Source organism: Rhinopithecus roxellana, chromosome 15 (assembly GCF_007565055.1).
Source record: "Rhinopithecus roxellana isolate Shanxi Qingling chromosome 15, ASM756505v1, whole genome shotgun sequence".
Taxonomy (NCBI): Eukaryota; Metazoa; Chordata; class Mammalia; order Primates; family Cercopithecidae; genus Rhinopithecus; species Rhinopithecus roxellana.
Window position 1 is genome coordinate 16,226,604 of NC_044563.1, and position 25,564 is coordinate 16,252,167.

A 25,564-nucleotide genomic window follows, 5' to 3' on the forward strand; every position below is an offset into this window, starting at 1 on the left:
TGAATCCGTTGGGTGCTTTCATACATGTCATCTCATTTATTCTTCCACATGACCTTAGAGAACCTTGTAGAATCCCTGTTTCATGAATGAGTAAAGTGGGATTCAGAATGGCCGTGGTGATTTGGCTAGGAAATGGTGGAGTCTGAATTCAAATTCAGGCTTTTGAGTCTCATTTGATTCCCATTTTAGCTCAGCATCTTGATTATAAAAATGAACATTTTCATTCTGAGTTAATTTTTTCTTTCGAGTGGTCTCAAAGATTGTTACCTAAAATTAATTCCAGTGGGTACCCAAAATCAAATGCAAGGCTGCAACACGCTGGGATTAGGCTAGGCACCTAACCTCGCGTTCATTCTTTTCTGTTCTTTGTCTCTCCGTGTTTTGTATGGAGGCTGTTGTGCTAAGGGTGATAGTCATGTTGCCACTTAAAGAATCTGCTCCATTTGTTAGTAAGAGACGAGATCATTAGATGACGCACTTGCAAAGAATGTGCAAAGAAGCCCTCCAAATCATGCGAATATTTTCTCTTCATGTCACATCACTGCCTTCACTGTATTTCTCTCTGATATCTTCCCCTTTCCTCTATGTGAAGTGACTGCTGGAAATGAAAGTGTATTTTAAGATGCTCGGCAATACGCTCTGAAAAGTGGAGTGCAGGGGGGATTCAGAAATGCAGAATAAGCTTAAAGCTAACAAGATATTCTACAACCGCAGCTGTTTCAATCAACTCTTCTAGTTGTCCTACCAAACTGCTTTTACCCAACCTTATCTGCATCTTCAAACACCATCTTTTCCAAAACATCCTTCTTAATTCTATTTGAAAAGCAAAGTCTTTGCAATCCTGCCTCAATAAACTACAGCCTTTACATCGTGCTGTTCTTACCAGCAAGTCCAACCTGTGTGGTTTATAATGCTCTTCCAAACAAAACGTCTCCCTGGGTATTACCTCATTGGCCTGGCAGCTGAAGATTTTAAAAACTCTCTCTAACGTTAGCCAGATGAACAGAGACCTGAAGGGAGAGAAACCTGTAAAAAGTGAAGCTGCCACATGCTTCCTGCTGGTATTGATTTCTTGATATGTCACGAAAGGCAAGCACAGAGATCCTTCAGTGAACTCAGCATCCTCTCCTGCTTCTCTGTGCCTGTGGTTTTTATTTTGGCTACAAGCAGAGGTGACAGCCCCACGGATCCCTGCCTTCTCATTTGTCTACCCATCCATTCACCAATGTATTTAGTCATTCAACATGTCTCCTCGTTTCTCTTTGCTATATGCTAAGTCCTGCTCAACTTTCCATGAGGGAAAAGCATGTCTTTGACTTAATGAGTGGAGGTGGGGGTAGGGAGAGGAATCAATGAAATATGTCAAAATACTGTAAGGTCTATGCCAGATGGACTGACTCAATTTTGCAGAATTCTCACAGGACCCCCTCCCCTTTATGCTTGTTTTCATTCATATTCATATATGCAACTCCTCCTCATTATTTGACTCTGATCTGTTCCTAAAAACATGCTGATTAGCAGATTTCAGAAAGCAGGCACTGGTTCTCCATTATTTTAATAGGAAAAATTATAACGCATTCCAGGTCCACCCCAAAACCACAATCAGCTTCCCCAAATAGCACTGTAACATTCTTAAGCAGTGTGTAAAAATCTCCCAGGACTTTTCTATAACATAAGGCAATTAAGGCATCCTTTATCTAATGAATTAGGACTTATTGAACTCCTCCTGAAGGTTCGTTGTGTGGGCAGCAACTGGCCCTGGAGAGGGGCAAGGCTCCTCCAGGCATCGCACTGGCCTGGCAGTGTTGATACATAAGGAAATATTAAAAGACACTAAATACTGCCTCAATTAGATGGGGTTTGCAGGGCCCAGGTATCAGCGTGAATTTGAGTGGGACCCATGAGGGAGTAAAGCTTGGGGGAACAGAATGGGAAAGATGACAATAATAACATATTTGACAGACAGAGCAGCAGGTGCAAACTTGCTGGAAGAACAGGGCAGCCAGGACTACTGCACACACACTCTATTCTTCTCACGAGACTCATGAACAATGAAATGTTTTTATGGGTTGCCCATGTGGACTCATTTTAATGGTTGCTCAATACAGACAGCAAATGTTTGTTAAAAACTTGCCAGCTACTGTGATTTTGGATATATACCCAAAGGATTATAAATCATTCTACTATAAAGACACATGCACACGTATGTTTGTTGCAGCACTGTTCACAATAGCAAAGACTTGGAACTAACCCAAATGCCCAGCAATGATAGACTGGATAAAGAAAATGTGGCACATATACACCATGGAATACTATGCAGCCATAAAAAAGGATGAGCTCATGTCCTTTGCAGGGACATGGATGAAATTGGAAACCATCATTCTCAGCAAACTAACACAGGAACAGAAAACCAAACACCACATGTTCTCTCTCATAAGTGGGAGTTGAACAATCAGAATACATGGACACAAGAAGAGGAACATTACACACTGAAGCCTGTCAGAAGGGTGGGGGGCTAGGGGAAGGATAGCATTAGGAGAAATACCCAATGTAGATGACAGGTTGATGGGTGCAGCAAACCATCACAGCACATGTATATCTATGTAACAAACCTGCACGTTCTGCACATGTATCCCAGAACTTAAAGTATAATACAATTAAAAAAAAAAAAAAAAACTTGCCAGCTACTGATGAATATTGTAAAAGTGAGAATTTGGATTTTTCTTTTAGATGTCAAAAGCTCAGAAAATACCACAAAGAGATACTACTTAGCACCCACTAGGATGACTTTAAAAAATAAATAAATAAAAAATACCAACTGCTGGCAAGGAGGTGGAGAAATGAGAACTGTCATACGTTGCTGGTGGAGATTAAAATGGTGCAGTTGCTGTGGAAAGCAGTTTAGCGGTTCCTCAAAATGTTAAATATAGAATTACCATATGATCCAGCAATCCCACTCCTAGGTATATACTTGAAAGAATTGAAAACAGGTACTGAAATACTTGTACAGGAATGTACTTAGCAGCACTATTCACAATGGCCAAAAGGTAGAATCAATCCAAATGTCCATCAACGGGTGACTGGATAAACAATATTACGTGTGTCCATACAACGGAATATTTTTCGGCCATAAAAAGAAATAAAGTACTAATACATGCTATGATGTGGATGAACCTTGAAAACATGATGCTAAGTGAAAGAAGCCAGTCACAAAAGATCACATATCATATGATTTTATTTATATGAAGTGTCCAGAATAAGCAAATCCATAAAGACAGAAAACAGATTGGAGGAGGGAGGAATAGTGATTATTTAATGGGTGAGGGGTTTTCTTCTGAGGTGAGGAAAATGTTTTAGAACTAGGTGGAGGTAGTGGCTGCACAACAATGTGAATGTACTAAATGGCATTGATCCTACACTTTAAAGTGATTAATATCGTGTGAATTTCACCTGAATAAAAAAAGCTTTGAAAATAATGGTAACCTTCACATTATCAGTACATAGCTCAATGCCCCTCCTGGAGACATTAACAAATGTTTGATTTATGCATGCATGAACGAATGCATGAATAAATGAATCTGTCCATGGTCTCCAATGCCCTGCTCATCCAGGCCCCTGCCTATTTCCCCAGCTTCATTGTTCACCAGGATCTCCCTTGCTCTCTGCTCTTCAGCCACACTGGCTTTTCCCCAGGCTCTCTTAAATGTTAGGCTTCCTCCTGCCACAGGACCTTTGCACAGGCTCATTTCTCTGTGTGGAGCCCCCAACATCCTTCCCTTTTGCCCGGTTAAGATCTTCTCCCACTCTAGCTCTCAGTTTGGCCATCACTCTCTAGGAAAGCTTTCATCTTGTAAGGTGTTCTCGTAAAAGCTCTTCATCTTACACTTACAAAGCACCAGAACCTTCTGTTCAGGTCATCTACCACCAGCACACATTTTCATTTATTTGCCCTCTTCTTCTATAAACTCTGGTTTTACCCATTATACCATAAGTTTTGTGAGGGCTGAAGATAGGTCACTGTGTCATTGGGAAGAGGGTAGTTACCACTGTATCCTCACCTCCCAGCACAGCACCTGGCACATAGTTGCTTAATAAACACAACCAAGGAAGAAAAAGAGGGAGGAACACACCTTTTTCACCTGTTTTCCTTTATAACTGTATTAGTTCCATTATTTCTTATCAAATTAGTTATAGGGGGCCCTTTGTGTGCACGTGTGTTGATTCTGATACATATGTATACAATCTCTTAGTTCTTAAAACTTGTTTCTATGAAGCTATTCTCCATCCTCAGACCAAACTTTCCCATTGTTTCTTATCACGAAATAAGCCCTGGGAGTACTGAACACAGTAAGAAGAAGGTGGAAGCAGGAGGTGAACTGCTGCTGGTTATTGGGAGATTGTAGGTCAGTGTGGACAACAAAGGGACTGTCTCCACATACTCGGATTGCTCTCGTAGGTCTTTGATCCTGGAATGGTTGTGTCTTATTTTTTCTCCTCTTTATCTTCTGGGTCTGATGCTTCCCTCTCCTGCTGGTCTCTTCTCTTCCTTCTGCCTTTGCTGGGGCCCCTTTTGGTTTGTCTTTCAGGTGTTTCCTTCATCATGATCCAAAGGCCTCTCTATCCCTCCTCCTATGCCCCAGGTACCTCCTCGTAACTTGGCTAGTATCTGAAAATCTGGAAAGGATGCAGCACTGTTTTCTCCCGGAATTAACAAAAGGTGCTAGTGAATTGTCAATTCCATGAAGAGAAGAGCCATGTATCTGAATTATCTACAAACTGTACCCAAACAAGGAACTAGGGGAGGAAGGGAAAAAAGACTGAGGGACACAGGCTTAGGGGTCCACATATGAGTGCTTTGAAGAGTATTTCCAGTGAGTCTGTGCTCTTCTTCCTGAGAGAATCTATGCTAATTTCTTGAAGAAAAATTCATACTGTCTTCCACGTTGCTAAGCAACCAGCCCAAACATGTTTACTGTGTAAAATCTATGTGGAGGGCCCTGAGCTGCACCCAATGCCTGAAGTGTGATGGCGGCAGCAAAGCAATCCAAAGCACTGGGAAAGGTTTCTGAAGGTGACCCTCAAAGATGCGTATTTGTAGACACTTTTATGCCATATCTGGGGAAACACAATGGCTCGAATAAAATTTTGACTACTTTTTTTCTGCTAATATCCAGCCTAGTAGTCAAAAGTGTTCACGCTGAAGACAAATTTTGTAAATTTGATTCCCAGCTCTCCCACTGAATATGTTACTTAAGCTTTCTGTGTTTTACTTTTCTTCTCTAAAATGAAAAATAAAACTTATGCATATTTCATAGGGTTATTGTGATAATTAAAATTAATATGGTTATGGCCAGGTGCAGTGGATCGCACCTGTAATTATAGCACTTTAGGAGTCCAAGTCAGGAGGATGGCCTGAGCCCAGGAGTGCAAGAACAGCCTGGGCAACATAGTGAGAACCCCTCTCTAAAAAAATAAATGTAAAAGAAATTAGCCAGGGACGGTGGCACATGGCTGTATTCCCAGCTACTTGGGAGGCTGAGGTGGGAAGATCACTTGAGCTCAGAAGATCAAAGCAGCAGTGGGCCATAACCATGCCACTGCACTCCAGTCTGGGTGGCAAAGTGAGACTCTGTCTCAAAAAACATTTTAATATGGTTAAAATGCTTAGAACAGTGATTGGCACATATAAAGAATTTGATAAATGTTAGTTATTCTATCATTGTTATTTATTACTCTACGGAAATACTTTGTTGTGGTGGTGGTTTATACGAATGGGTGAGTTCACCAGGCAAGAGATCAGCTAATAGTAGGCTAGAAAATGAGTCCTTTAAAAGTCTGAGAATCCATAGAGATCAGACCTTACAGCCTTCCAGAGTTGAATCAGTTCCAGGAGTGGGGTTAGCAATACATGGGGCATCCCAGCATCATTAAGGTACAGGGGAGAGTTCAGAAGAACAACCAACCTGCACTGGAGAAAGTTCTATTTTAGGCTGAAGGGGGGAATAAGACCCCCACCCCGGGTTTCCCATGGCACCTTGTGCTTCCCCCATCATGGCAATTGCTTATTTTATTGTCTGTCTCCCCATTTATCAAGAAGAGCATATATTTGTCTTTCCATTGCCATATCCCAAGGCCTAGCATGTGCTCATTAATCTTTGATGAGTGAACTATTTAACTAATGAAATGCAGCATCTGTCCATCCTCACTCTTATATGTGTGAATTGAAACAACCAATCAGAGAAGGCATTGCTTTAGAGGACTAAGGAAGAGGAGAAGAGGTGGGAGGCCTAATAGGGCTACACTGATGGTCTTAAGGTCCCAATCCCAAGTGGGAATCCTTTATGCAGCACACAGGAGGTGGCCATGGGAGAAACAGCAGAAAGCAAACAGGGCCGAAGAAGCAGTTTATTAAAAAAACACAAAAAGAAGGCTCATGTGTCTTGAATATGGCCCCAAAGTCCTCCTGGCAATAAAAATACTGGCCTGGTACTCAATAATGTTCACAAATATGTCACAATATGACACTTTTTAATAAAAACCTTACTGATGTATAACTGCAGACAGAAAAGTACATAAATCATAAATGTAGAGCTGGATGTATCTTCACAAAGTAAACACACCTCTGTAACCAGGACCCACGTCAAGAGACAGAGCATGAACAAAAGCCCAGAAGCTCTCCCACCCAGCTGCAGTCATTTCCTGTCCCCCAGGGTAACACCATAAATAAACTGCGCTGGCTTCAAATCCTGTGTCAATGGAGCCCTAACAGTATGTACGCCTTTGTGTCTTCCCTCTCTTATTCAGTGTTAGGTTACAAGATAATGATTTAATTCAAAACACTGCCATGTGCTCAGCATCACACCGGACATTGTCAAGAATACAAGGAAAATTAGGAAAAATTATCTGATCTTAAGGAGAAGACTCCACCACACATACATTGTTTGATAGAAATTCAGGCTGGGAGTGGTGGCTCACGCCTGTAATCCTAGCACTTTGAGAGGCCGAGGTGGGTGGATCACCTGAGGTCAGGAGTTCGAGACCAGCCTGGCCAACATGGTGAAACCCCATCTCTACTAAAAATACAAAAGATTAGCCAGGCTGTGATGGTGGGCGCCTGTAATCCCAGCAACTTGGAAGGCTGAGGCAAGAGAATTGCTGAACCCAGGAGGCAGAGGTTGCAGAGAGCCGAGATTGCACCATTGCACTCCATTCTGGATGACAGAGCAAGACTCTGTCTCAAAAAGAAAAAAAGAAAAGAAAAGAAAGAAAGAAAGAAAGAAAGAAAGAAAGAAAGAAAGAAAGAAAGAAAGAAAGAAAGAAAGAAGGAAGGAAGGAAGGAAGGAAGGAAGGAAGGAAGGAAGGAAGGAAGGAAGGAAGGAAGGAAGGAAGGAAGGAAGGAAGGAAGAAAGAGAAAAAGAAAAAGAGAGAGAAAGAAAGAGAAAGAAAGAAAGAAGGAAAGAAAGTCAACACTTATTTATATTATTTTGTAAAACCTTAGAACTAATCTACTAGGGTTCCACTGAAAGCTACTTCAGTGATCCTGACTCTGCTGGAAAGAGGATGGAATTGTAGAGTTTGGTCACATGTGACAGTGGGGGACAGTGGGGACATGGATAGAAGGGACCTGGGGACCAGACGCAGTGGCTTACACCTGTAACCCCAGCACTTTGGGAGGCCAAGGTGGGCAGATTACGTGAGCTCAGGAATTCGAGACCAGCCTAACCAACATGGCAAAGCCTCGCCTCTACTAAAAATACAAAAAATTTGTCAGGCGTTGTGGCGCACACCTATAATCTCAGCTACTCAGGAGGCTGAGGCAGGAGAATCGCTTGAGCCCAGGAGGTGAAGGTTGCAGTGAGCCGAGATCATGCCACTGTACTCCAGCCTGGGTGACAGAGTGAGATTCCGTCTCAAAAAAAAAAAAAAAAAAAAAAAAAAAAAGGTGTGGGAACTCCTGCTGAGGGCCAAGCAATTTCAATAAAGCCTTTGGCCACGTGTTAGCTTCAAAGGGACAGCACTGGGGTCACCCAGGGGACCTCTCTGGACTTTGAAAAGATTCACTTAAGTGCACAGCAAGGTAGGCACCATGTTGGGAGAAAACTAGGCCATGAAAAGGAAGGCTTCCCGAAAACAGGACGTGTGTGCCTGCCAAGTGGTAGGGGTACAGGACTGAGTCGTGGGGCAAGGGGAAAAGAGCCGTTCTCCTTGCTTGCTCCCAAGTTCTTTAGGTTGGGTGAAAGGAGGACTTCCCATGAAAGGACCCAGAAGTGGGCTGAGTGGCAGCCTGTGTGGACAAGGGTGATGAGCAAATTCAGAGGCAGGAACCCATGGGTCTGGCCGCTGCTCACTAATAGATTCAGAAGTAATGGTGAAGGAGAAACCAACATTCTCGCTTTGCCCCCCGGCTCTGTCTCCTTGCTCAAGCTGCCAGGTCACTGCCTAATGATCAAGCCTCTAGAGCTAGGCTGATGACAGAGAGGTCCCAGGTGACCTGCCAGGCTAGGAGTGGGTGGCATAGTAAAACTGAATTCCTTGCATGCCCGGAAGGGTAGCACATGAGTGAGAGTGAGGCACTGTCTAAGAAGACAGGATAAAGGGTTCAGAGTGTGTATTTCAGAAAAGCAAAGAACTGTGACTTGAAACCAGCTGGAAGCATGAAAGGAAATGCATGGCCGAGGGCTGCCTAGGGACATTTCCTCTGAATTGCTGGAAAAAGCAGAAAATAAAAGACACAAGGCGGCAAAGGACTGCCTAATAAAACCAAATTGTGAAGTAGCTATATGTTTGCTTCTCTATTCATTCGTTAAATAACAGAGTCTAGCAGGAGATTTAATAAGTACCATAATTTAGAATGAGAGATGAGTGTAAATCTAATGTGAACCATCTGCAACAGCTGTAATGTACAACCAAAGTATCTGTGATTTCCCTTGGGGACAAAGTCACAGGTATGGATGATACACTATGGTTTTTGCTGCTATTTCTACTTAACAGAAAATACTGTTTCAGTTAGAGGTAAGTGAAAATAATGATGTCATTTTTTTTCCTATCCAAGACCATGAACCTTTTAATGCTATCTACAGACTGAGATTTGTGGACCCAGAATAAGAACCCCTGGGGGCCAAGCACAGTGCTTCATTCCTGTAACCCTAATAGTTTGAGAGGCTGAGGCAGGCAAATTGCTTGAACCCAGGAGTTTGAGACCAGCCTAGGCAACATGGTGAGACCTTGTCTCTACAAAACATACAAAAAAATTAGCCAGGCATGGTGGCACGTGCCTGTATTCCCAGCTACATGGCAGGCTGAGGTGGGAGGATCACCTGAGCCCAGGAAGTTGAGACTTCAGTGAGCCTTGATCACATCACTGCACTCCAGCCTGGGTGATGGAGTCAGACCCCATGTAAAAAATAAACAAAACCCCTGGGAAAACTCCAAATTTCTTTTCAAAATCACTACAAACTTTCAACTTCATCCAGCCATTCAGGGTCAGAAATCAGATTTCTAAGAATGGCCTCCAAATCCAAAGAATTTTTCCAGCAGCCACAACTTACAAGTTACAGAGACACTGGCTATTAGACCTTGGACACCTCTGTTGGGATTATAGTAATCTAGACCCCTATTTTCCAGCCTCCATATCTTCTTTCCTCAAGGAACATCCTCAGAGAGCGTCCCTGGCTCTTGCCCTCCTCGTCAACAGGTGCCAAGTACATCACCCTCCTGTCATCTGCCACCCCTAACGCCACCTTCTTTACTTGCTTTGAAATGTCAATTGGTTGTCTTTTCTCAATTTACTGCATCTGGGCCAGTGGCTGAATGAATCTGAGAAGAATGGCAACCAAGTCATTGTGAGATCTCAGGTTCAACACATTCACACCCATAAATTCAGCCCCAAGTTGCCCACATCTTTGTCACTGAGGGAACCGGATAAGGGAATGTGGATGGGCAGGTATCATGTATCAACAAATATTTACTGTGCCCCTACTGAGCTCACACTTGGTTACAAAGACATGGTGAGTGCATCCATATTTGAAGATGAGAATCCCCACTGGATGGTCCATGAGATGACTTTATTCATTCACAATTTCTTATTGGACACCTACTAGTTTCCAGGCACTGAGTGGGTGCTGGGAATAAATATTACACCAATAAGTGAATATGAAAGATTGCATCCTAGTGTAAAGAATGCCATAAAAGGATTTGGAAAGAACAGTATATGAGAGGATAACAGGAACGGGGTGTTTTGTTTCATGTGTCAGTGGGCAAAATCCTCCCTAAGACTAAATGGAAAAAGATCTGAAGAATGAGAAGGAGTCATTTATATGAAAGGCCGGAGAAAAATGAAGGGGCAGAAAAGGGCTTGGTGTTTTAAAAGAATAATCATAAATCCAGGGAGGCCAAGACTGCTGATGAAGAAAGAAACTGGCATGAGCTTGGCTGGAGAGGCAGGCACCTTCCATGTCAAAGCAGGTGAGTGGGTGGAGAGAAGTGGCTAATAGCGTGGCCTCCAGAATCAGACAAGCTCAGCTAGAGTCTGGCTCTAAAACTTCTCTAGCTGTGCAGTTCTAGGCAAGTCAGTTACCTTCTCTAAGCCTCAGTTTCCTCATCTTTAAGTTAGAATAATTCTATGGCTCCCTCACTGGGTCAAGAAACGCACTAATTAGTGTAAAGCACTCTGAACAGTGCACCTGGCACAGAGTATATGCTATGTCATGGTTTGCTATGACCTCTTCCAAGCTCAGTGAGAACTTGTGGAGGATTTGAAGCAGGGGAGAGACACAACCTGGTTTGTCTTTAACAGACGATCAGCTGTTCTGTGGGCTACTGGTCATCAATAAGACAAAGCATTGGAAGAGACCCTAGAGGTCATTTACACCAACTACTTTCCCAGTGGTTCTCTCTAGGAAGGGAAGGGGATGGTGCCTGGAGAGACATCACTGAAAGGCAGAAGAGTGGCAGTTCCTCAAATGTGTTGGGCAGGAAAGAAGGTTGAGAGGCGGCCGGCCACGACTTCTGGAGAAGGGCTCCCAAACCCTGGCCAGTGGAAAGCCCACTATTTCCATTTCCAGATCGCCCCAAGTCCCACATTCTGCTGTGCAGCCGGCTCCTATTTAGCCACTGTCAATGTCACTATTCTTGGATTATAAGTGCCTCAAGGACAGCAGCCATTTCCTTTCCACTCTCACTGTACAGTGACTGACACAGGCCCCACACAACTGAGTCCTCTGAGCTTTTGAATTATTGATTGGAAAAAGGAAGATGGAGTCACAGCATTTTAATACCACTCCTGGAACCTAGACGGATCTAGAGGGTCTTTAGGAGGTCCTTCAAGTCATGCCCCTGCCCCAGGGCCATCCTTCTTCAAATCACTCTAGCAAGACTCTTTGCCTCCTGGTTCTCCAAAGAACATTCTGCACTCTGCACTTTGGAAATGCATCCTGGAGGTCATAGCCTATGCAGGGAAATCCTTCCAAACCGCTTCCCCAGACCCCTTCTGTTGCTCTTTACAATGGCAGCACGGGCTATTTCCTGCACGAAGGAGCTCTGGCCATGAGCAAATGCATGGGATAAAAGCCCTCCTGTCTCCAGGGACATCTGCAGAGACATCTGCAGAGACATCTTGGGGGAGGCCATAGCAACCTCCTCTGACTGACCGGAGCTCAGAGCTGCTAGGGGGTGGGGAAGAGTCCTTCAGGCTTCTCCGGGATTCAGCTCTCCAGACCCCTCTAGCTCCTCAGCTCCTGCGGGACCGCAGCCACCTCCCGTCTGGCTTTCCAGGCATTACCTCTTCTCAGCTCTGGCAGGGCTTGCCCTACCCTGGCTCCACAACCACCATCCCCCTCCCTCTCACAGACCCCAGTCTTCCTCCCCATTCTGCAAGTTCCCCATTCTCCAGTTCCTCTCAGGGTCTTCCCTAACCCTGGCGATTCCCCTCCCAGCCTCCCTCTCTTCTTACCCTTCCCAGCCCTAATTCTTATCCAGGTCCCCTTTCCTGTCCCCTCCCTTTAGCTCTCGCTGCTGGCCCCCATTCTTCCCTCAGTCCCCACAAGCTCCCCGCCCGCCCCCCACCCCCCGCTTCCTAATTCTTCACCTCTCCACCATCCCCCAGCCTCCCCCATCCGCCTGCCTTTTTGACTCCTTGACCTGTCCTCCAGCTCATTTGCTGTCCCCTCTCCCCGCCAAGCTTTGTCGCGCAAAGATCCACGACCGTCCCCCACCCCATTTCGCCCTCTGCAGCTGCCCGGCGACCCCACCTCGCCCCTGGAGGGCCCGCGCGCCTACCCCGCTCACCTGTTGTGCAGACCGGAGCAAGCTCGGCTTCGCCTTCTCCGGGTCGGGGTCCTGGTCCCGCGGCAGCAGCCCCTTCTTGGGGTGCATGTGCCGACACAAGCAGGTGACCCCGCACAGCGCGAGGATGCTGGTGGCCGTGCCCAGCGTGGCGCCCAGCGCGATCACAGGCACCGACAGCACCATGGTGCCCACTCCCCGAGCTGGGCTGGGTCCCGCCGCCTCTCACCTTCCCCGGGCCGGGCCCGCCTCCAGGCAGCTCCCGGGATCCGGGCGAGCCAGCAGCTCTCCCGCCGCCAGAGGGGCGGGGACGGAGGGAGGGAGGACGGCCGCGAGGACGTCAGAGGAGGCTGGACCCGGAGCCACGTCAACCGGCACCCCCCTTCTCGCCAACACGTGACCGGACCCCCACCCCAACAGGAGCCGGAGCCTTCCAGGTGGAAGGAGCCTTGGGGTTGTTTCAGGCCATTCTTAACGCTTTGTGTACAACAGGGGACAATTGGGCCCAAGATGTGTTGGAGCCTGTGGAGGTCACACTGTGTTAATGGACAAACCTGGGCCCCAACCATATCTGCCACTCTAGGAGTCACTTTCCCAGACTATTAGCTCCTTGCTCACCCTTCTACCCGAGCGGCTGGCCAAGCTGTCTGCAAAATTGGGTCCTCCGAGAGTTTTTTCAAACACAAAGCTGGATATTTCCCAGCTCCCCAATCTGGGAGATGGTTCTTACAGGAAAAAGGAACAGGCCACAGGTAGAGGGAACCGATGGGATGTCTGGGTTGCGGCTGTACCTGTGACCTGCTGAAGATGGATAATACAGCTGCATCCCCTTAGGGCTGCCCAAGAGTTCACCTTTATTACCTAATTTAATCAGCAGGTATTCTCATCTTTATATACAGATGAGGAAGCTGAGGCTCAGAAGAGAGGTGCACAGGTAGAAAAATCATCACCCTGAACCCAGGTTTATGCTTGCAGATTCCAAGTCCACACTCAAAAGGACTTGTCTTAGGAGGATAAAGAAGATAAAATGCAGCAGCTCAGAGTACACACTTGATTCAGAGAGGGTGAGCATAAAAGTATGCTTAGAACAAGGGGAAATTAGAATTCCAGTCTTGAGGACTGTCTTAGCTCAAGAAAACAGTGATTTTTAGTGCTTTTCATTATATGGAGTGTTGAATTTAATTCAGCAGATATTTGCTATGGGTTGGCTGTGCTCTAGGCGTGCTGGGCATGTGTGAAAAGGGTTGTAGGTGATTTCATCCACAATAGAGCTTTCACATTTCTATGAGCCAATGTCTCCTAAATCTATAGCCTCTCCAGCCAGACCTTTTCTTCTGAGCTGTAGCTGTGACCACCACCTGGGAACCCACCCATCCTCCAGTTTTCAGCTATCTACACTTGTGTAAAAACCCACCCATGACTTACTGGCTTAGACCAGTTATTTTGTTACTTGCCATGATTTCGTGGGTTGGCTGGGCTCAGTTGGGTGGTTTTCCTGCTCAACATGTTGTCTTCTGGGACTGCAGTCATCTAGGGGTTCAGTTGGACTGGAACATCAGCTTTCCAGACACCATTGCAGATAGTGCAATGGTGAACTCCCGTGGTGAGCAGTAGGTGCTGGCTGCCACTGGGATCACAATGGGGCTGTCAACTGGTGCATTTTGGTTCTCCTCTATGTCACTTCTCCACAGTGCTGGAGCTGCTCACAGCATGCTAGCTGGGTTCTAAGAGGGATGAAGCAGAAGCTGCCAGTTGTCTTAAGGCCTGGGTTCAGAAGTTCTAGAACACTCACTATTTGATCAAAACAACAGTCTCCCTCTAGTTCTTGCCTTCAGTGACATCAAAAGGGAGGTGTCCAAAATACAAAGCTGATCACGTCACTCACACGAGTAACAGTTCTCAAAGGTTCTCCAAGAATAAACCCAAGAGACTCAACCTTTATCCAAATCCCTTTGTGATGTGGTCCCTGCTAAGCCCTCCAGACTCCTCTCTACACACTTCCCAATGTGTCCCTGAGCCTCAGCCACCCCACAGACTTGGGATTCCTTCAACAAGCTAACATCTTTAGAGTCTCCATGTCATCACCCATGGGTGCATATAGCAGGCACTCAGTAACTGTGGAATAATCCATATGATCATCTTATGCAGAATTTCCAGTGATTTGAAGGAATCCCGTTTGTGATATGAGCTCCATTTTAGTAAATTGACTTTTCCACAAGTATTTATTGTGTGCCTGCTGTATGCCAGGCACATTTTCCTACTGATCCCTATTTGCTGCAAACTGTAGAGCTGAAGCACTGCAGTCCCTGGTGACAGCCTTAGCAATCTCTCACATAAGAGCTGCCCTGGGAGGTTTTCTTGGCTCCAGGGCCTGGCAATGCAAAATGTTTTGTGGAAATAGAGGTTGAATTAATGCTGTCAGCTCCAGGTCTCCCAAGCTCAAACGGCTGCCACTACTCATAACAGGATCTGGGGTGGGGTTAAAGGGGAAGAATGAAGAATACTTCATATCAGAAAATGTCTGATGGGGATCAGACACCTGTCACGTGATGCATTGTTACTATGGTTACTGGGATGACTGCAGCTGCAGTGGCCTTCATTTATAACAGGAAGAGGGTCCCCAGCCCAAGAAGAAGAGCTTGCCTTGTGCCTCTTTCACACACAATGAACCTATGGCAGAGCTAGGTATAGACCCCAGGGGATTTGAAGCCCAGTTGAGTCATCAGGACTCTGGGCTACCTTTGCTACCCAACCAGTCACCCTCATACATCTCATCAAAGATATGACGTTTGCTTCTTGGTTAATGATATGCAGACAGTGGCTTTTAATGACAACCCACTAAAAAAGGCCTCACTAGGTTCCTTTGAAAAATGAGAGTATGCATATTGGGAAATGCAGTTAACAGAGTCAGCTGAGTGGATCAGTTAAGACAGTCTGAGGCTGAGACTCGCAAATAATTGGAAGTGCTGAGGCCACATTTCTAAGAGCAGACAGAGCAAGATGCTTAGGAGGTATCTACGAGGCTGAGGGATAGATCTCTGAAGGCTCCCCAGCCTCTGGATGAAATGTCCCCATTGTTATTTTGATCAATATTGTACATGTTAGATGTTTAAATATTCTGAGTAATTACTCTGAATTTCTAAGGTACTAAAATGCTTTTATCTGGAGAAAAGGATTTCAAACATAGGAGGTTCTCTTATTTAGCAAACATCTGTGGTGTCTACATATGGTGCTATGCAGGAGGGAGGAAAATATACCAGCGGAATAACTGAACTTTTAACATTGCAAGGCTTTCAGATATAACCTGTGGAATCCTTTTATTTTACCAATAAGGAAACTGAGATTCAGAGACATTGTGACTTGCCCAAAGGGTAGGAGTTAATGACAACCGGGATGGTGTTTTAGGTCAGGGTAAACTAGATTCTGCTGCAGTAACAAATAACTCAAAATCTCAGTGATTAACTCAATAAAAGTATACATCTCCCTCTTTTCTTGATTGAATGAGGGTCAGATTACTCAATTGGGCAGCTCTTCTCCAACTGGTGACTCGGGAATCCGGGCTGCTTCTGTCTTGTGACTCCTTCACTTCCAGCCATGCAGGGAAGAGAAGAGCCTTGAGGACTACTTGTGGCATTCTAGAGGACATGCCTGGAAATGGACGACACAGAGCACCCCATTCCACCAGCCAGAATTTGGTAACAGGACAAATGTAACACCAAGAGAGGCTGGGAAATGCAGAGGAGAATGTGGAGATGTGTGATCAAAAGTACTCCTGCCACAGAAGCCAGAGCCTTGTCTAGTACTTATTTCTCTAATTTATTCACTCATTCAGCAGATGTTGTGAGTTTCTATGACCAGGTACTGTGTCGGGTGATACAGCAGAGAGTGAGTAAAACCAGGCCTGATCTCTCTTGCCATGGAGAGTTTACATTCCCATGGGGAAGATGGATGTTCATCATTCATCACACTTGTCAAATTACAAATGTGAAACAGGCTAAGAAGAAAAGGTGAAGGGTAGAGACTTGACTTGTTCAGAAATATCACAGAAGGCTTCCTGGAAGAAGTAAGAATTGAACTGAGGTGTCAAAGAATAGAGTTAACTCAGCAAAGAAGGAGGAGAGAGCATGTCAGGCAGAACAACAGCATGTTCAGCAGTCCTGTGATGGAACAGCACAGTGGGGACGGAGCAGCGGTGGACTGACCAATCAGCTCTCCAGAAAAAAAAAAAAAAAAAAAAAAAAAGGATTTTTAGCATCTGTTGATTTTTCTGGTGTAAAGTAACCCCACTGTGGTCGATTTCCAGCTACCAACAAATTCCTGAATATTTCCCATTGGCTCTTGTGAGCTTGGAGGAGCCAGTTTCAGCACACAACTAGGAGAGTGTGACTGAGCCTGAAGGAAGAAATAGGGGCCAGACAACAGGGCTCGGAGGCCACAGTGGAAAGCCATTTCTTGTTTTTAGGCAGAGGAGCATGACATAATCAGATTTGTGTTTTTAAAAGATTCCTAGCCAGGTGTAGTGGCTCACGTCCATAATCCCAGCACTTTGGGAGGCTGAGGCGAGCAGATTGCTTGAGTCCAGGAGTTCAGTACCACCCTGGGTAACATGGGGAAACCCTGTCTCTAAAAAGAAAGAAAGAAAGAAAGAAAGAAAGAAAGAAAGAAAGAAAGAAAGAAAGAAAGAAAGAAAGAAAGAAAGAAAGAAAGAAAGAAAGAAAGAAAGAAAGAAAGAAAGAGAGAAAGAAAGAAAATAAGAAAATTCCTCTGGTTAAAGTGTTGGAGGGATTGGGGAGGAACAAAGTGACAAAGTGGGTGCTGGTGGACTAAAGAGGAAGGCATAGTAGGCACCCAGGGAGAGAGGTCGTGCTTCCCTTCAGAAATGAAAAGTTCATGGCAGGCTGAAATTGTTGACAGCACAAGGAGAGGGCAGGTACATGTGGGCAAGTCACTTTTCCTCTCTGGCCCCCAGTTTTCAGCTCTGTGCTGCTAGCTCTCTCATTTGGTGACTTTGCAGGTTCTCCAAGCTGGACCATGACTGACTGGGTATTCCCCAAGCCCAAGTCCCTTGCCAAAGGTGAGATGTGCAGGAGGAAGTTGCCTGGGATAAGGGTGGAAATTCTGAGCCCCACAGCAGGGTCTTGCAGAGCCCAGGAGAACTGAGACACTAACAGCGAGAACAGTAAGTAGCACAGCTCAGTCCAGACCCAGGTGCGAGGCCCACTCCCAGGACTCCTGTTGCTGACTCTGAGCAATTCTGGGCTGTATCTTAAGGCACAAAGGAGAAAGGGGAGAAAGGGATGGGGGGGTCTGATCCAGAAATCCAAGTCTTTGAATAGTAGGAAACTCTTCTGGTGTTGGAGCAAATTACAGTGTTACCGTATTAACCACTAGGTAATCAGCTGCCCTGGCATGGCCTTTTCAAAATGCAGGATTCTTTCAAATCCTAATTCCATCTCAACACAAGATAAAGCCACACATTCTAGTGCTCATGGGCATGGCTCCTTGATTCCCTTCCATTTATTCTGAAGCTAATCTAAAGGCTCCAGTTGGTTCTAGGGTTCTGGAGTGTACAACAATTACAAGACATCATCTGAAGGATTTTGCCTGCCATATCAGAAGCAAGGTTCGCATTTTTTTTCAGAAACGAGGTGCTTAACCTTGTGGGGCTTATATGAATATAGTAAAAGCAATTTTCTTTTCCAGAAAAATGTCTGAATGTTTATATATATATATATATATATATATATATATATATATATATATATACATACATATATATATATACATACATATATAAATTTGGTTTGGTATGTAACTCTAAATTGTTCAAGGATCATATAATGCCTTGAACCACAGATTAGGAGTCTCTAATGTGGTTGAAAGAAGATGTGGACTTGAAATAAGAAGAAATGGGTTCAAATCCTTTGTCTTTGTGTGCACTAAGCTGTGTGATTCATTGGCAAGTAACCTTGATATTTTGAAGCCTTAGTTTTCTTATTGGTAAAATAGGGGCAATCATCTCTTCTTTACAGGGATGTTGTGAGGATGGCCTAAGCATAGTGCTGTACAGATAACACAGGATTCTTGATTAATGTTAATTTTAAAATTCAAATGATCTCATTTGTTCCTGACCCTCTAATTTCTTAATAAAGCAGCTTGGCTTAGTGAAAATAGTGGATATTGAAGTCCCACAGGTATGTGTTATTCTAGCTCTATTGCTTATTAGATGGGAGTCCCAGGATGGACAAATTAGCTTAAACTGATTAAACTTTCATTTCTTTATTTGCAGAAAGTGGGTGATAAATGATTTGGAAATGTGGTTGCAATTATTCCCTTTCCTGTGTCCATAACCTTTTGCAATGTGACTTTGCAAAGAGGTTGAGTCTATTGATCCACTTCTTAATCTGGGCTGGCCTTGTGATTTGTTTTGGCTAATTGACTGTGGTGGAGGTTACATTGTGCCAAATTCTAAGCCTAGGTCTTGAGAGATCCTGGAAGATTCCATTCTCCATCATAGAATCCTGCCCAGCCACCATGTGAAGAAGCCCAATCTATCTTGTAGGAGAATGAGAGATTAAGTGAGCTTGTTATTCCCATGACCCCAACTTAAGCCAATTACCAGAATCAGAGCTCACGACTGAATCCAGATAAAACCAGAAAAGCCACCCCACTGAGCCCAACCAAAGAGCTAACCCACAGAATAATGAGCTAAATTAAAATTATAAGTCATTTTAAGCCACTAAATTTGTGTCAAGAGTTGATACAAATGGGGAGATGATAGTCTCCTTGACAGGATTGCCGTGAAAATATGTAATGCTAATTTTTGTACGCATAGGGCCTGGCACATGGAAGCTGCACAACAAATGGCTTGGATTATAATTCCTGGTTCCCAAAGGCAGTGTTACCAAGCACTTCCAGCAACGCCTGATAGATACACCAGCTCATTGACAATTGTACAGGAATCAATCTTATAGACTCCAACACTTGAGAAGGGTACAATATTAGTTCTCTAAACCAACCTCCACTCAACCAACTTTCTAGATTGACCCAAGCTATTCTCTACTCCTTCTGGAGAATGCTGCCTGATGCCCACAGCCTGTTCTCTCATTGCTCTTTTTCCCCCTCCAATGGAGTCGTCTACTCACTCACAGTTAGTTGTGTTTGTCTCAGAATCTTTTTATGCCCGTTGATCTCATTATTCATTTAAAACTTCAATTAACTGATAAGTAAACTAATTACATAGAAGTATAAAGGAAAGTTAGTTCTGTGAGAACTAAGGTGAGTGCTTTGCAAAGACCCATTAGGGTAAGTTGCTTTTAGAACTGCTGTTAAAATATATATGAGCAAGTTATCTGTAAAAGGTTGGGACAACTCACAAAATTCTCGAAGGACTCTGCCATCAGATCGCCGGGAAAGTGTCTCCAAGTTCTTCCTCCACCGCAGAGAATGCAGGACTGGAAATTATAAACGAGGCATGGTGGGTATGCACAGGAGGTAACAGTGCTAACATTTATTAAGTGCTTCCTACACATCAGGCTTGGCTCTGACCATTTTGTTTGTACTAATGTATTTAGAAATTTAAAACGTTTTGACACAGAGTTTAATCATCAAAATTTGGGAAAATTAATGCAAACTATGATTTAGATTAAAATACGATGTTTAAAGTGTGTGTCATTTTGAACTTATAGAAGTATAACCTACAGATGAAAAGTGCATAGGTCATAAGCACAGCATGGTGGATTTTCACAATGTGAACTCATCTGTTTATCCAGCGCCTAGATCAAAAAATATAATAATACTCACATTCCTCCAAACTCTCCATGTTTTGTTTCTAGGATTCCCCCATTTTAAACGGCATTTTTAGATGAACTGAACAAGAATACTCTATGGCGGGGAAAAGGAACCACCAACACGGCCCCACGAATTGGAAGATGCTGCCACCTGGAGGATGTTGGGGGGAAGTGAACCCTCCCCTAGGTCTTGACTCCCAGTCCTTTTTTTTTTTTTTTTTTTTTTTTTTTTTTTGAGATGGAGTCTGGCTGTATTACCTAGGCTGGAGTAAGTGTGGTGGCACAATCTCGGCTCACAGCAACCTCCACCTCCTGGGTTCAAGCAAACCTCCTGCCTCAGCCTCCCAAGTAGCTAGGATTACAGGTGCCTGCCACCACCCTCAGCTACTTTTGTATTTTTAGTAGAGACAGGGTTTCACCATATTGGCCAGGTTGACCTTGAAGTCCTGACCTCAGGTGATCCACTCACCTTGGCCTCCCAAACTGCTGGGATTACAGGCATGAGCTACCATGACTGGCCAACTCCCAGACCTTTACCTCTCCCTATGTGTCCTTTGCCTTTTATGTACAATTACCAGCTCTCCACCCACTGTCCCATCACTCCCTGTTCCCCATTGCCTTACTTTTTCAAACCCTTAGCACTTGTCATTATTTAATATTCCTTCCAATTCTCCTTACCTGTCTAATTTATCTTGCCGATGGTCTGAGTTCCTCTTCCGGAATAGAGGCCCTAGGAAGGCAGGTGTAGGGTCTGAGTTGTCCAGCAGTGTATCTCCAGCCCTGGCACATCACAGCACTTCAATATGTATGTCAAGCGGACAGACAGGAACCCTGTCCCTGACCCGCAGCCCTGCCCTGTGGGCCTTAACGCAAGCCCTGAGGCTTCACTGCACCTTCACGCACAGCCCCTTTGCAAGCTCACACCACTGCTCCCCTTCTCCCCATACCTTGTGGGGAGAGCCAAAGGGAAAGTCCAGAAATGCCTGGCACCATGTAAACTGCTCCAGGGCTGAAATAGGAGGAGTCATGGCCAGAGCTCCTGACCACTCTAGCTTGTGTCATAGCCTGCGCTAGTGGCAGGCAAGCTGGAAAGTCTCCCTGTGTCATGGTTAAGCCAGAGCAGTCTACTCTCCAGTGAATTCGAGTTCCACAAAGGAACCAGCTGGGTGGCCTCTGACAATGCACTTTATCTTGGTGAGGCTCAGTTTTGCTATCTATTAAATGGAGAGAATGAAGTGATACAATGGGCATGATGTGCTTCACCTAGTGCCTGGCAGGTGGTTAGCACTTGACTATTGGAAATGATTACCACTATTTTGAAGGGTTAGGACTGAAAGGAAACCTCAAGGTCCTACGGTCCAGGAGAAGCACTTTTCATTATTTGAAAATTCCGCCATAGTTTTATGTGGGAATTCAGAATAAAAGACAAGGTGCTGTGGTGGAAAGAAGGTGGGGTAAAGAATCCTCTGGGATCACTGCATCCCTGAGTCCTCCTCCCCACTGTACACACCGTCCACCTCTAGAGACAGTCAGAGCCACCCCCAAGCACTCTGAGACCACCGACAGTGATCTCCAGCCTTGTTTTACAGATGGGAACACCAAGGCCAAGAGAGGAGATTGCTGGGCTGGCTCCCAGGCCTCCTGACTCTCTGTCTAGGCTTCATTTCAGGCTCTCTGCTACTTCCCAAGCCATTCACGGTTTTATTTCTTAGCTGGTTAGTGAAGGGTCCAAGGGGAAAGTGAGGTCCTTTTACCTTACTCAGATCAGGGTGGGCTTCCAGATGGAGCAGGAGGAATTTGAGAGACTTCTGACAAAGACTTAATAGCATGTTGGAGAAGGAATCTCACAGCGAAAATCAAATTGGTGAATTTGCCAAACTTTTAGGCAAAGCCAGGGCCAATGTCGTGTCATGGAGCAGACGCCAGAAGGAGTTGGGGAATTATTGTGAAAATAGAATCAAATAATCAGTGAAAAGTACTTTGAAGATTGCTTCAGTGCTAGATAAATGACAAGATGTTTATTGTAATCCATATAATCATTACACTTTATGTTAATCAACAGGCCTGGAAGTAATTCTAATTAAGAGGAGATTCAACACCTTGAATAAAAATTACCTGGTGTAGTCTGCAAAATGCTGATTTCTGGGCCCCACCTCAAGAGATGCTGATTCAGGGATCACCCATGGGCCTAGTGTTGAAAATTAATAAAATCTGAACCTTCATCCTTTGCTCCAGTTCTGTCATAAAACTGAGTTATTTATTTATTGCTTATAACACTAACTACATTTCAAGTCTTGGCCTCAAACTTTCAAGTGTTCATAATTAACAGAAGCATCTCAGGAATGAACAAAGGCAACATTCCCTCTCTTTGACAGCTACAGTGAGAGTAAGGTCTTTTCATTTTTTATTTTTGCAAACAATCTGATTAGATGCAGTATAAAACTGAGATCATTTGTGAGAACATCCATCTCAGTTTCTGTGCAAGATAGAGACAGGTGGGATGTGGCTGATTGTCTTCAGGGATGACCATGAATTCCTTCACTCCCTTTACATGGAGCGGTGGATTCTAATTTCCCTCACCTTCAGTGTCAACTGGCCTTGGTGATTTGCTTGGCCAACAGAGTGTGGTAGAAGTGACATTCCGAAACTTTCTAAACTAGTTCATAGGAAGCCTCTCAGCTTCTGCCTGCCTGACTCCACTGGCACCCTCACTCCGGGTGTTCATTCTCAGAATTCAGCTTCTTTCTCTAAATTTTTATTTTTATTTTTTGTGGGTAAATATTAGGTGTATATATGTGTGGGGTAAATAAGATGTTTTGATATAATACAAGCATGCAATATGAAACAAGAACATCATGGAGAATGGGGTATTCATCCCATCAAGCTTTATTCTTTGAGTTACAAACAATCCAATTATGTTCCATAAGTTATTATGTGCTATTAAGTTGTTATTCACTATACTCACCCTATTGTGCTATCAAATAGTAGGTCTTATTCATTCTTTCTACTTTCTATGTACCCATTAACCATCCCCATGTCCTCCTCAATCCCCCACTACCCTTCCCAGCCTCTGGTAACCATCCTTCTACTCTATCTCCATCAGTTCAATTGTTTACAAATAAGTGAAAACATGCCATGATTGTCTTTCTGTGCCTGGCTTATTTCCCTCAACCATAATGATCTCCAGTTCCATTCATGTTGTTGTCAATGACAGGATCTCATCTTTTTTATGGCTGTATAGTACTGCATTGTGTATATGTACCACATTTTCTTTATCCATTCACCTGTTGGTGGATCCTTAGGTTGCTTCCAAATCTTAGTGTTGTGAACAGTGCTGCAATGAACATAGGAGTGCAGATATTTCTTCCATATACTCATTTCCTTTCTTTTGGATATATACCCAGCAGTGGGATTGCTGGATCATATGGTAGCTCAATTTTTAGTTTTTTTGAGAAACCTCTAAACTGTTCTCCATAGTGGTTGTATTAATTTACATCCCCATCAACAGTGTAGAAGGTTCCCTTTCTCCACATCCTCACCAGCATTTGTTATTGCCTGTCTTTTGGATATAAGCCATTGGAACTGGGGTGAGATGATATCCCATTGTAGTTTTGATTTGCATTTCTCTGATGATTAGTGATGTTGAGTGCCTTTTCATATGCCTGTATGCCATTTGTATGCCTTCTTTTGAAAATGTCTAAAATGTCTATTCAAATTTTTGCCCACTATTTGATCAGATTATTAGGCTTTTTTTTTTTTTTTTTTCCTACAGAGTTGTTTGAGCTCCTTATATATTCTGGTTATTAACCCATTGTCAGGTGTGTAGTTTGCAAATATCTTCTCCCATTCTGTGGGTCGTCTCTTCATTTTGTTGATTGCAGGAACTCAGCTTCTATGTTCTGAGAAGGCCAAGCACATGGTTAGGTCATGTATAGAAGCTTCAGATGACAGCCTTAGCCGAACTTCTAGCCAACAGCCCCCACTAACTGCCTTATGAATGAGCCATCTGGTACATACAGCCCACTCTAGCCTTCAGATGACACCAACTCCTGACACTATTTGAATACAACTGTCTGAAAGACTCCAAATGAAAACTGCCTGAATGAGCCCAGTTAGTCCTCAAAATCATGAGGTAATTATACATTATTGTTGTAAACCACTAAGTTTTGAGACAATCAACACATCAATCAATTACCAAAATGTGTCAATATTTATGTCCTTTTTGCCAGTTTAGTCTGTCTTCTGTTGATATAAATCTATCTGCAGGAAAATAATCCAAATGAAAGGGTCTTGTAAAATTCCTAAGACTTTAGAGATTATTGCCATGTCCTGTGAAAAATATCCCTCAAAGAAAAACCTGCAATTCTGACCAGCCATTTCCCTGGCAATAATGCTATGAAGGACATCTTGGTATTCTTAAAAAGTATAAATATTGGATGGGTGTGGTGGCTCACATCTGTAACCCCAGTACTTTGGGAGGCTGAGGTGGGTGGATCACCTGAGGTCAGGAGTTCAAGACCAGTCTAGCCAATGTGGTGAAACTGAGTCTCTACTAAAAATGCAAAAATTAGTCGAGCATGGTGGCAGGCACCTGTACTCCCAGCTACTCAGGAAACTGAGGCAGGAGAATCACTTGAACCTGGGAGGCAGGAGGTTGCAGTGAGCTGAGATCGTGCCATTGCACTCCAGCCCAGACTACAAGAGCAAAACTCCGTCTCATTTTATATATATATAGAGAGAGAGAGTAAGATGTTCTGTCAGATCAGGACAGGACTATTGCACTCTCTTCTTTCACATACATGGTCAGGGAGAAAAGTCTTTGGCTCTGTTAGACTTCTTATTTTATTAAATAAATGAAAAGATTTTTTGTTTGCTTGTTTGTTTTGTCTTTAAATTAAGATGGGAGATGGATGTTTTTCAGCAAACTCCCCACGTGCTGCTGGTGTGGATGGGCCGTGGAGCACTGTTTGAGAAGCATCAATACTTTGGCTGTGCCTCAGGAGGAGAGTAGGGCCTTGAGTTCTCTTTTTATTTCCCCCCAAACCAACTTTCTAGCAACACATACCTGCCCTGCAAAAACTTCCCCCACTGAACTCTGTGGCTATGTGGTGTGCAGGTGAGTCTGAACCAGCCCTGGCTCTGCAAACAAACCTCCCAGGGGACCTCAGCAAAGTTACTTCCCCTCTAGGGACCCCTAATTGCCTTAATTAACCTCACAGGGCTTTTGTAAGGATTGAGTTAACACAGGCAAAGTGCTTAGAACAGCAGCCATTGCAAGTGAAAGGGCCTATGAATACTCGTTGTTATTGTTGCTGTTAATCAGAGTTTTTCCGTCTTTCCCACCATATCCAGTAAGGGCCTGAGGGCAATAAGTGATAGTGGTGAACATGCACTTTCTTGCAGGTCTCTATAGTTTTAGCATTTTAACAAAATGAGTCTGATTTTGTATTCTACTCCACCATAGATTTTTTTTTTTCTTCTTCTTCTTTTGG

General features: G+C 44.2%; 1 protein-coding gene across 1 annotated transcript in view; it reads right to left on the reverse strand.

The window, feature by feature from the left end:
- The window catches only part of SYT13 (synaptotagmin 13), a 44,241-nt gene extending 31,647 nt beyond the window's left edge, over positions 1-12,594 (reverse strand). The window contains exon 1 of the mRNA XM_010371037.2: positions 12,286-12,594. Coding sequence (XP_010369339.1) covers positions 12,286-12,468 — 183 coding nt within the window. The 5' untranslated portion in view covers positions 12,469-12,594. The remainder of the gene's footprint in view (positions 1-12,285) is intronic.
- Between the last annotated feature and the right edge of the window lie 12,970 nt (positions 12,595-25,564).